Raw genomic sequence first — 12,816 nt, forward strand, 5'->3', positions numbered from 1 at the left:
GCAACCTCCGTCTCCTAGGTTCAAGCAATTCTCTTGCCTCAGCCTCCCAAGTAGCTGGGATTACAGGCACCCACCACCACATGCAGCTAGTTTTTATATTTTTAGTAGAGATGGGGTTTCACTATATTGGCCGGGCTGGTCTCGAACTCCTGACCTCACGTGATCCATCCACCTTCCAAAGTGCTGGGATTACAGGTGTGAGCCACCAGGCCCGGCCAGAAGGAGGTTTTTTAAAAGTCTGAGCAGTTCATGCACATCCGCCAGGTATGGCCCGGAGGGGAGGAGTTTCACAGCTGCCAAACGACCTCCAGAGGAAGCCCAGAGAGCCAGGACCGGAACACAGGTGAGCTTTCCTGGACAGGGGCACCATGAAGTCCTTGGCTTGACCGTGAGGCCGCTGAGCTCATCCTTCCAGGTCGACTTAGGAATCCCACTGCACACATCTTTGTCAGCAGGAATTGCAGCCGTGCACTCAACGGCCGTGCTTTCGACATGGAAGATGAATAGGTGGCCACGCTGAACTGTGAAGCCCTGGGGTCCAAGTTCTTTCTCATTATGCCTCCATTTTTCTATCAAGGTGCTCCCTAAGGCTCACATTTAAGTCCACAGAAAGGGACTCTCAGGGTCTCAGAAGAGGCTGCCCTCGATCCACCTCAACTGTGATCCAGCAAAGTGTCTGAAAACCATGAGATACTCATATATATTTCCCCCAAGAAAGTTAAGCAGTTAGGGCTTTTGAAAGGTCTTGGAGACATACAATTTTTCAAAGACACAAAAATGTAGACCGTGGGGCAGCAGCAGCAGCCAGCGTGCTTGCTTTGACCGTGTCAGTCTCATTTAAATGTTTGGGGTTATCATTGCAAAATGCCAAGTGGAGATAAAGGAGCTGTTAGGGTGGTCAGTCCTGCAGCAAGTGTGACCGGGTCCCAGATTGCCTGGGACTTCCCTGATGTTAGCTATGAAAGTCCTGCACCCTGGGAACCCCTCAGTCCTGCAGAAAACCAGGGCAGTTGGCCACTCCATTAAGGCAGTTTCATTCATTATTTGGTTGAGCTTTCTATCTGTTATCTCAACTGGGTTTTGGTTTCATTTAATAATAGCAACTTGAAAAAGAAAGATGAATTAACTGAGGGTTTTTTTTTCTTGAGCCCCAGTTTTAGTCTTATACCCAGTAGCTTCAACTTCAGGACAGCGTTTTCCTTAGAAATCCAACTAACTCCATTAGCTTGAGTTTGCTAAGAGTTTTTGGTGAAAGTTTTAGAGCTCACACTCTTCAGAGTCTGAAGTGACCTAGAAGACAATGTCATCAAGCTTCCTACGCAGTGAAAGAATTCGTTCTCCACGTTTCTAAAACAGACACCTTCCAGCCAGTTTCCCAATGTCTACCTTCAAACGCACCCACTAGAATGGATGTCGCCTGAACGTCTGCAGCAGGGCACCTCTGCATGATCGGAAAGCTATGCAGGTGTGCTCCAGCTCCTCGACAGGTTGGGCAGCCCCCGCCCACTGTCAACTGGTGGCTGAACATACTCTGTGAGGGAAGCAATGATGTGGACGCTGTAGGTTCATTCACCCCTCCCCACTCTGGCGCTGTCCTTGTTATCTTGCCCCACCACTGGCCTTTAGGAATAACCACAGCTGGGCGCAGTGGCTCACACCTGTAATCCCAGCACTTTGGGAGGCTGAGGCGGGTGGATCACTTGAGGTCAGGAGTTTGAGACCAGCTTGGGCAACATGGTGAAACCCCATCTCTACTAAAACAAAAAATTAGCCAGGCATGGTGGTGCATGCCTGTAATCCCAGCTACTTGGGAGGCTGAGGCAGGAGAATCACTTGAACCCAGAGGCTGCAGTGAGCTGAGATCGTGCCACTGCACTCCAGCCTGGGGGACAGAGTAAGACTCTGTCTACAAAAAAAAAGGGAATAACTACAGTGGAAATCTACCATCACTTCCTCCTGTGCCCATACCTCCTTCCCTCAACCTACACAGCATGGAAGTGCAGGGACCCCATCATCCTGAGGCAGCCAGTGCTAACACCTCCTAAGCCTTTGGGGAAGAGCTGAAGGAGGCTGGGAGATGGGCTGTGGGTGATGGCTGGGGTCAAGACTTCACAGAACCCATGCTGAGTGGATCTGGGGTCTGGAGGTATCACTGGCATAAACTTTCAGGGAGCTTTCTTAGTCTGAGTTGGCTCAATGTTTTGCTTCTTTCTCCCTCTGATTTCCAGGGAAATTATCACATCCTGTGACCTGGCTATTCCATAAGCAATTCTATTCCACTGCTTAGAAACAGAGGTTCTCTCCTAAGCAAAAGGTTTGAGGTTTTCAACAACAGGAAACAGACCTGGGGAAAAAGGTTTCCCTCCACATCTTCCATCTGTGGTATAGGAAAGGTACGTAGATTTAGCTTATGTCCTAAGTAAAGGACAGAGTGAGGCTGAGCTGCGTGTCAAAGGAACTAGGGATTGCTGGTCTCCTAACAATCTTTGTAACGACTGAGCTTGGGGCTCAGGGCAAAAAAAAAAAAAAAAAAAAAAAAATGAGAAAGACACTTTTGGGGGATGATGAGAAAGGAAAAAGAAATCCAAAGCAATTAAGTGGGAAGGAAAGTGACATCCCAGGGCCACCGCCCAGCTGAAGTCCCTTGTCATGACCTTCTGCAAGTAGAAAGCTGCCCCAGTTCTGAGGGAGACACACCGTCCCTGGGGCTCAGTATTCGTGAGGTTCCCAGGCAGCCGACCCATTCTAGGTACATTTTCAGCCTCACGCCAGCCCCACTGTGTCCTGCAATGTCAGGTGCCCCAAGTTTCATGACTGGCTTTGTTCTGAAGCCACAGTTTCAAAGAGCAGGTCATCCTGCTGGATTCCACGAGCTCAGTGCACAGCACGGCCACATACCGACTGTTTGGCCAAGAGCTGGGTTTATTTTCGAACACACAGATGTGTGGAAAACATCTGTCTGGGACTGATACTTGAAGTTCGTGTCCAAAGGTGATCGATCTTTCACACAAACACTTTCGTGGACACTTGTGCAATATGCAAACCGTGTTCAGATACCTCAGGAATCGAACTGACCTCTTCAGGGAGATCTTTTTCTAAGGGCATCTGATGAAGACATTGAAAAACCCTCACCCAGAGTTTTTAGCAAGGTTAGGAAATGGTCAGTCTCCTGCTTCCACAGCATGTGAAGGAACTGAAAGCCAGAGCTCCCCACTGCTGGGGTGTCTTTCCCAAAGGTATGAGGATGTTGGTACTGCTGGGAGCACGCAGGAGCTGAGGCGGCCACAGGGAAGGCTGGGGCAGTGGGTGGCCTCTCCACCCGACAGCACCAAATGCTGTACTTGCCTCTATCAACTCTTTTTTTAAAGACAGGGTCTTGCAATAGTCGCCCAAGCTGGAGTGCAGTGGCATGATCATAGCTCACCGTGAAGCCCTGACCTCCTGGCTCAAGTGATCCTCCTGCCTCAGCCTCCTGAGTAGCTAGGACCACAGGTGTGCTCCACCACGCCTGGCTCATTTTTTTATTTGTTGTAGAGATGGGGTCTCTCCATGTTGCCCAGGCTGGTCTATCAACTCGGCCCTTGCTTGCCTGTCTTGTCTAGGGAGGACTGGTTGGGGAGCTCACCTGGGAATTTAATTTGGTTGACTAATGCAGGAGCTGTGTGGAGCAGCCCTAGGAGGGGAGTCGAGCCTTCTAGACTCTCCTATCCCACACAGGCAATCCTCTGACATCGGCCACTACGCCTGAGCATTCCTGTGTCACAGAGGGAGAAGGACAAGGGTGGTAAAGACCCTCGATTCCACCTTCTGGGTTTGATCCTAAAGAACAAATAATCTTGAGATCCTCTTGAACTACCCCCTCCCCCACCCCCTGCCCATAACCACATTGGCCTATTCTGTTTAAACTTGACTCAGTTGTTTACTTTTGCTCCAATATTCCTTGTGTGCAAGACCCTGTCCCCAGCTCCCTGAATTTAACATGATAAGCAAATGGAAGGAGGCTGCTGGTGGCACCAGCAGGGTCCAGCCTCACGGGGATTGTGAGCGGCACACACGTGGACAGAAAATAGATGTCTGTGCCGGAAGGGAGAGGGCCTCACCACCATGGGCAAGCGCTGGCGTTGATGGGCTGCTGCACGGCCCTACCTCATCTGTCTGAATCTTCCAGATTTAATACAACTGCAAGCCTGGCGCTCTCAAGCCAGCACCCCATAATAGAAGTATTAGCTGATTAGAATCCCATCTCCCCAAAAGCATGCTAGTTTCCTTCTTAGTCCACTAATTACTTGGGCTTCTTAGGTTAGTGGTATACACCAGGAGCTGGTACAGCAACCTCACTATTGATACCCACTTACATCTTTGTAGAAAACTCTAAAAATATCTGATGGTTTGGCCGGGATTTTTTCCTGGGCTCTGTGGAAAAGAACGGGCTGTAGGCTATGCTATATGAGATCAATGCAGGCCCCTGCTCCGGGGGCTCTTGCGTTGGAACCTGGGCTCCATCTGCCTTTGAGAGAAAAGGTGGATGAGAATAGTGTTCTCAGAAACCAGATAACATTTTCCTGTAATGTAAAAGAGGGAGTTATTCTGGTCTGCTGACAGGTTAACATCTACTTTTAATGACTTGATATAGGTCTACACAGGCTGGACATGGGCCCGAATCCCAGAGGAGAGAAACGGAGGCAGGCTCCCATGTTCAGACAATAGGGTGTTACCAGGGAGAGGCCCCACTTCATGCTGTGGTCAGTAACAGAGTTAGGAGCAACAATAATGACTCTGAAACCCAAACACCACCGATTCCAGCAGCTTTCCCAACACTTGACCACTTATGCCACCACTGCACACGGCCAATGACTCTCAGTGGTCCTTCTGCCGTAATACATCCTGGAGATAACCAAGGATGTGGGTGTCACAGCGTGGTCCGTGTTTAACTGAGATCATCTGGTTCTACGATCTTTTGAAATTTTCCAGACTGAGATAGCTGGGTCACTCTCACAGTGTAGAATTTTGGGACCTGAACTAGCAACATATTTGCACATTCTCAAGTTTCTTACGAAGGAAAATCTGGATTCAGCTCATGGGTGTCCCGTTGAATGCCTCTTCCCATTTTGAACCAAGACCACCAGACTAACTCAGCTGGTGTGGGTCAGCACTTCCCCTAACAACTCACAACAGAACACACCTGTCAGAGAATACACCTGGAAGTCACTGCCTCTCCACACTTTTATCCAATGTTTGGCTGTGAAAATGAAACCCATAAAGGATTACATGGAAGGTCACGCCATCTCTTCAGGCTCTAGTGATTCAAATCCATTCCTGGATTAAGGCCCTCCCCTAGGGAACTACGTACCTGCATCAAAAGTTTCAGTTCCAAGGAGAATGGCATTAACAGGATTGCATTTGAAAATGACATTGGCTCTTGCTTGCTATACAATTATACAACAAAGCCCCACTGTGCCCCTCTTCTGTACTCCAGTAATATTCATGCATACTTATGAATGAAGGAGAAAGGATGGAATTGGCAAACATTGAGGGACATCACAAGAAAAAGCCTGTGGATAGGAGAATTTCTGAAGAACTGGTTGTGATTATATACTCAAGAGGTTGGATGAAAAGCAAACAGGCTTTAGGCCTCCTAAGGGAATCTTCTGATACATATCGTTGTTACCGTATCTGCCCCTTGGCAAGAAGAAGCAAACATCCCTTCGACTGAGCCTGGGCTCAGCAGTGAGCATATGTTGACTGGAAATGTATCATCCATCAGCTCTCACTTTTTACTGGTCAGTGAGTCTTACCAAGAAAGATATTTTGATTGCACTTCTTTAACTTACATAAAGCAACTGGTTCAATAGTTAGACCTCTGCTCTCTGACAGGGTCCATAGGAGGAGCTAAGCCAGCAACAGGGCAGCCCGGCCACTGCTGATGGAGCAACTTTGCAGACAGAACCCAGGGAAGACCTGGTGCCACGCTGTTGTTCTGATGGATGGAAGCTCATGTGGAGAGGGCTGCAGAACTGGAGACCTAGATGGGGCAGTCCTGGAGAGATGCCAACCTGGTCCCAGGTGGGGACCATGGAATGGGTATTACATCTCTCCGATTTGAAGGCCCCCTGGAGAACCCGTCTGACTATATTCCAAAACTAAACTAGCAGGACACTGAGCACAAAGGAATTTCCTTACTACAATAAAGAACATCTATGTAAGAATCTATCTGTATCTACATCTCGAACCCCACTGAATAGTAATGCATGGGAGGTGCTCTCAGTAACAACAGAAACCAGTGAGAGATGCCGATGGAAGACCTGCTTTGCTGCATGGTTCTGAAAGGTGTAGCTACTGCTAAAAGACAAGGAGACAAGGGCAACTCACGCCAGCAAGCGAACTCAGCATCAAGGTTACCATGTCCTACCTATTATATCAGGAAAAGCTCTTCTTTCTGAAGGTAAATGTTCTTGAGAGGGCAGAGAAAAGGCTTTCTTATATACTGCCAGGTAAGATAAGCTGATACAACCTTTCTGGGAATTTGACAAGATACAGCAAAAACCATGAAAGTACACACAACTCTTCAACGCAGGAAGCCGACTGCCAGGAATGTATCCTAGGCAAACGCACGAGGGGACAGAGAGAGAAACAGAGGAACGTTGATTAGAGTTCTTTATGACAGTGAAAAAGCTGAAAGTAAATTTATTTGCCAAAGTTCATTTTTCAGATATCGTGGGATCAAGGAAGGCACAACCGCACAGTGGAATATTATATAATCATTAAAAATGGTGGTGTACAAGTGTATTTCTTGACATGAAAATATCTACCATGAGTGAGGAAGGCAGGCTGTGGGCAGTGTATACACAGTGACCATGTGCTTGTGGAAGGAAAAGAGAAATATACATAGAAATAGCCAGGAGTATGCACCCTAAAATGTGAAGTCAGGTTCCCTAGGTGATATTTTAGGAATGATATTAATTTTCTTCAATATGCTATTTCTAACTTCTCATCAATAACTGTGCCATTTTACAAAGCATTTCAAAATTTTAAAAATTAATAGCTTGGCTGGGTGTCATAGCTCATGACTGTAATCCTAGCACATTGGGAAGGCGAGGTTGGGCAGACTGCTTGAGGCCAGGAATTCAAAACTAGCCTGGGCGACATAGGGAGACCCAATCTCCACCAAAAAATACAAAAAATGCTGCTGCTGCTGCTGCTACTGTGACTATTACTACTAGCCTGACACAGTGATATAAAGTTGCCTTTTGTATCTGTGGATTCTGAATGTGCAGATTCAATCAACTATGGATTAAAAATATTCAAAAGAAGGCCAGGCGCGGTGGCTCATACCTGTAATCCCAGCATTTTGGGAGGCTGAGGCAGGCGGATTTCTTGAGGTCAGGAGTTCGAGACCAGCCTGGCCAACATGGTGAAACCACATCTCTACTAAAAATACAAAAAAATTTAGCTGGGCGTGGTGGCAGGCACCTGTAATTCCAGCTATTCGAGAGGCCAAGGCAGGAGAATCGCCTGAACCCAGTAGGCAGAGGTTGCAGTGAGACAGGATTGAACCGCTGCACTCCAGCCTGGGAGACAGAGCGAGACTCCTCTCAAAAAAACAAAAACAAACAAAAAAACCAAAAAACAGTGAAAAATAATACAACAGTGAAAAATTATACAAATAAAAAACAACAGTATAGCAACTATTTACAGAGAATTTACATTCTATTACATATCATAAGTAATCTAGAGATGACTTAAAAGTATAGAGGACGATACACTCAGGTTATATGCAGATACTATGCCATTTAATATAAGGGACTCCACCACCATGGATTTTGGTATCCAAGGCAGATCCCAGAATCCATCCCCGATAGATACTAAGGGACAATGGAACAGAAGGACTGACTTCCACCATATATTCTAATCTACACATTTCTCTGCATTAAGAGTTATGGAATGTGTTGCTATGAAACTAGAACACCCCAACTTTAAATTTTATCAAGGGTAGAATGTCTGCATTTTTTATATTTTATCAATGGGTAGAATGTCTGCATTTCTTCCCCAAGAATAAAGTTAATTTTGTTTATAAATCTATCTTATACACCACGGATATAACAAACTTACATGTAACACAAACTTACATATAACACAAAGAGGAAAGTTTCTTTTGCCTAATGAAAGGGAATGTGTTATCTGAAAATAAAAAGCTGAGTCATGAATTGCATTTGACTTCTGATTTTTGTTCACAGCTTTTCAAAGCTAAATCCTGGGTCCAAATGTAATTGTTTCCTTCATTCTCGATTTTCAGATAGCTCACCCTTCTCTCCTTTCTCTTTTCCTCTTGCCCCTGTCTTTTTACTCTCATCTAAAATTTTACTTCATCTGTGCCTTTTATTGTAATTCTTTGTAGAACTGGAAAGCCACAGATTGACTGGTAGGGAGGGGAAGAGAGAGAAAGACATATGGTCTAGTGGAGTGTGAGGGACAGTGTTATTTATCTCACAGTTGAGCAGGAGACCAAATACGACTTTCACTTCAAACAGAGACAAGAGGCTGGGCTGCTGGTAGGTTCCCCTTTCCCACAGTGTTTAGTTGAGGTCTGCAGCTGTTAATTGCTCCGAGGGGGCTATACTCACATGTAAACTGGGATGATAGGTCAGCACGCCATTGTCACACAGGGTGACATATTTCTTTTTCCACTCTTTATTCAACGATTTGCCACTTCGCTTCAACAGCATGCCCTACAAGGGAAAAAGAGTCAAATAGAAAGTCTAACGTAAATAAAAAAAAGAAAAGGCAGGTACACAGGCAACATATACATTCAAAACACTCCTGTGTGTGTGCAGAACTTCACTCTGTGATACTGGAGAATGCTAAAAGATGTGCCATTAGTTCAACAAATACGACACAAACACATTGGGACGTGCTACACTAGATCTTTTGGATAATTAACTGCTAAACACACAGGAAACACCTAAAGGTATAAATGTTTTAAAGAAAGAAACCTCAGGCTGGGCACCGTGTAAGGATCGTTTGAGCCCAGGAGTTCGAGACCAGCCTGGGCAAGATGCTGACACACTCATCTCTAAAAAAAATAAAATAAAATAAATAAATAAATAAATAAATAAATAAATAAATAAATTTAGCTGGGCATGGTGGTGTGCTTCTGTAATCCCAGTTACTTGGGGGCTGAGGTGGGACGATCCCTTGAGTCCAGGAGGTTGAGGTGGCAGTGAGCCATGATTGTATCACCATACTCCAGCCTGGGTGACAAAGTGAGTGAAAGAAAGAGAGAGGAGAGAGGAGAGACAAAGAGAAAAAGAAAGAACAAACGAAAAAAACTGAATTAACCGGGCCGGGCATGGTGGCTCACGCCTGTAATCCCGGCACTTTGGGAGGCCGAGGCGGGCGGATCACCTGAGGTCAGGAGTTTGAGACCAGCCTGGCCAACCATGGCCAATATTGGTGAAACCCTGTCTCTACTAAAAATACAAAAATTAGCTGGGCGCAGTGGTGGGCACCTATAATCCCAGCTACTCGGGGAGGCTGAGGCAGGGGAATTGCTTGAACCCAGGAGGCAGAGGTTGCAGTGAGCCGAGATCCCGCCACTGCACCTACAGCCTGGGCTCTGGCAGGAGACGCTGCCAAAAAAACCCCCAAAAACCAAAAAGAACAAAAAAACAACAACAAAAAACAAACAAACCAGCGGGCTCGGAGTGGGATGGCACCGATTGTTTTAGGAAAACGGCAGACAAACCAGACATGGGGGGAATCGCCAGCTTCGATAGGGCCAAGCTGAAGAAAACGGAGACGCAGGAGAAGAACACCCTGCCGACCAAAGAGACCACTGGGCAGAAGCGGAGTGGAATTTCCTAAAAGCCCGGAGGATTTCCTGCCCTCGTCATCCTCGAGACCCCAGTCGTGGTGTGGCGGAAGAACGATCTGCAAGATGGACATGAGCCACAAGCTGCACTGTGAACCTGGGCACTCTGCGCCGATACCACCGGCCTGTGGGTCTCTGAAGGACCACCCCCAATCGGACTGCCAAATTCTCTGGTTTGCCCCAGGACATTATAGAAAATTATTTCTATGAATAATGAAAATAAAACACACCTCGTAGCCAAAAAAAAAAAAAAAAAAAAACCAAACACAAAAAAAAGCCACCAAAACAAAAACCACAAAAAAAAAACCACCAGAAAAACCCAAACTGCATTAACTGTATTCTCACCTTATATTTGTAAAGAATTTTTTTACAGTTTCCTTCATTTCAGATTTTTTATTAAAACCAAAATTCCACTGGCAAATTTCAGTAACAGTATTTAATAGATGAATCCCATGTAATTTACTCTAATTCATTTTTAATGAAATCATATTAGGCCTCCTTGAAAACCACTCAGAATTTGAAACCAACACATTTTGGAAGTCACGTTCAATCCAGTCTTCTTAAATGGTCCTTGAGAATTTCTTCTTGTTATAACACCAATTCCCAGCAAGCCTTGCTCCACCTTTACAGGTTCCCCTTTGTTAAGGAAGCTGATGGCCAACACTGAGCTTGGGCAGGCCCAACACCTTGAGCTGGGGTTCTCTCCTTCTCAGCCTGGGCTCCATGCCTGTCCAGCTCAGTCCCTTTCAACGGCAGCGTTGACATCGGGAGTCTCTGTCTCTGTCTTCCTCCCTTCTCATCTAACTCTGGTCCGTGTCAACCAAGAAAAACGGAAGAATCTCTTTACTTCCTCTTCTCCTATCCTTTTATAAACTTATGTAACCTTAATATGACGGAGAAAGCATAAGACTCAGGCTAGTTAATTCACCTGGACTGAGGCAGAAGGAAAGTTATGAGTTTTGAAATATAAGAAGACACTTTGAGAAAGCCGAGATGCCCCAAGAACCACCTTCGGAACTTTTCCCAGCCTCCATCGACCTCCTAAATTCTGCTATCTTTCAAGAATCACAACATGAGAATGAATTATTATTATGGGATATAATTGAGTTCAAGTTCCAATTAATTACCAATACTGTGACAATACTGTTTTTTACTTACTAAATCGTAACCAAGTTTCACAAACTTAATGAAGTATGAGCCAGCTGGGGGCTCCAATCACCATTAGACATTGCTGCTTAAGGGAAAATATTTGAGTTTGAAACGACTTTGGAAGATGATTTCTTTGCAAGTTCCTATTAACAGAAACGTGGCAAAATGTGGCATACCTTGATTTCTTGGAATCTAAATCATTATAAACCAAATACGGAACTGAGACCAATCAACCGAACCAAGCCCACAGGAAAATGCTACTAAGCTGCAAACCAAGACAATAAGGGCTTCCTTGCCTGGCAGGAATTAGAGGAGAGGGGCAGTCACCATTAGTGATGCAGTAATAAATAAGCAATTGCTTCAACTCATGAGAGACCCCTCTCCAGTGGGATTCCCATGGATTTTAAAACTTAGCGTAACAAAGCCTCACTCAAGTTGTTTTTTTTTTTTTTTTTGAGACGGAGTCTCGCTCTGTCACCCAGGCTGGAGTGCAGTGGTGCGATCTCAGCTCACTGCAAGCTCCGCCTCCCGGGTTCAAGTGATTCTCCTGCCTCAGCCTCCCGAGTAGCTGGGATTACAGGCACGTGCCACCACACTTGGCTAGTTTTTTTTTTTTTGTATTTGTAGTAGAAACGGGGTTTCACCATGTCAGCCAGGCTGGTCTCGAACTCCTGACCTCAGGTGATCCACCAGCCTCAGCCTCCCAAAGTGCTGGGATTACAGGTGTGAGCCACCACGTCTGGCCCTCACTCAAGTTCTCCAGTGGGCTCCCATTTTTCTGTCATTCATTTCAGATGGAATTCCAACAATGCCAGGGCCACGGGTCTCTGGTGTCGCGAGATTACAGACGCTCCAGGTTTCATTCAGAAAGCTTCATCCCTTCCCACTCAGACAAATGCTGGCCACGGCGCACACCCCCAGGGCTCCGTGTGGATGGACTTGTACCGCTCTTCTGGCTGGCGTGTGGGGGGTGCTTTCGTGAGCAAGTCATATCCTCAAAATTGTCCTGCCCCCAGTGAAGGCTACGAGGACTTATTTGTTAAGGAAAAAAGGGGAAACAGTCTCATTGGGAGGCATGTGAAGACATCATTTCATAGCTTTCTGAGGAACTAAATTAGGCTGAATTAAAACTTTTTTTTAAAATAATAATAAAAAAAGGCTGGAGTGCAGTGATGCTATTATAGCTCCTTGTGGCCTTGAACTCTTGGGCTCAAGTGATCCTCCCTTCTTCCTCCTGAGTAGTTTGGGACTACAGGCGTGCGCCATCCTGTTTGGCTAATATTTTTATTTTTGCTTTTTGTAGAGATAAGGTCTCGCTCTGTTGCCCAGGTTGGAGTGCAGTACTGATGCAATTACAGCTCACTGTAACCCTGAACTTTCCGGCTCAAGCAATCCTCCTGCCCCACCCTCCTCTGAGTAGCTACACATACACGCCGCCACATCTGTCTAATTTTTTATTTTATTTTTGGTAGAGACAGGGTCTCACCATCTTGCCCAGGCTGGTCTTGAACTCCTGGGCTCAAGCAATCCTCCCACCTTGGCTTCCCAAAAGTGCTGGGTAACAGGGGAGTGAGCCACCATGCCCCGCTCAGGTCTTCAGAAAGTGCTGGATGACACGGAGTAAGCCACTGCACCCGGCCCAGGCTGATTTTCTTTTGATCCTAGGAAAACTCTTAATCAACTTAAGAGCTTATTAAATAAGTAAACTTAACTTAAACTCTCCGTCTTGCCAGGGAGGATAATCTTGGATTATAGGCACTATTCAAATGCTGCATAAGTTGGCAGGACTATGGAATACC

The 12,816-nt window shown here is 46.0% G+C and overlaps 2 protein-coding genes across 10 annotated transcripts in view; one reads left to right on the top strand and one right to left on the bottom strand.

Annotated features, from left to right (window-relative positions):
• AGAP1 (ArfGAP with GTPase domain, ankyrin repeat and PH domain 1) overlaps positions 1-12,816 on the bottom strand; it is a 642,705-nt gene that overhangs the window by 241,989 nt on the left and 387,900 nt on the right. For all 9 annotated transcript variants that reach the window (XM_032753655.2, XM_032753653.2, XM_032753651.2 and 6 more), the window contains one exon: positions 8,622-8,726. In XM_032753655.2, the coding sequence (XP_032609546.1) occupies positions 8,622-8,726 (105 nt within the window). The remainder of the gene's footprint in view (positions 1-8,621; positions 8,727-12,816) is intronic.
• Positions 9,702-9,861, top strand: LOC116809960 (thymosin beta-10-like). Its single transcript, XM_032753656.2, has one exon. The coding sequence runs from the start codon at positions 9,748-9,750 to the stop codon at positions 9,859-9,861; it is 114 nt and encodes a 37-aa protein (XP_032609547.1). The 5' UTR covers positions 9,702-9,747.

This window comes from Hylobates moloch, unplaced genomic scaffold (genome assembly GCF_009828535.3).
Source record: "Hylobates moloch isolate HMO894 unplaced genomic scaffold, HMol_V3 SCAFFOLD_1, whole genome shotgun sequence".
NCBI classification, from domain to species: domain Eukaryota; kingdom Metazoa; phylum Chordata; class Mammalia; order Primates; family Hylobatidae; genus Hylobates; species Hylobates moloch.

What these genes read in the sequence shown, in the direction of transcription:
- LOC116809960 (XM_032753656.2), top strand. Translation starts at nt 9,748, where the DNA reads ATGGGGGGAATCGCCAGCTTCGATAGGGCCAAGCTGAAGAAAACGGAG.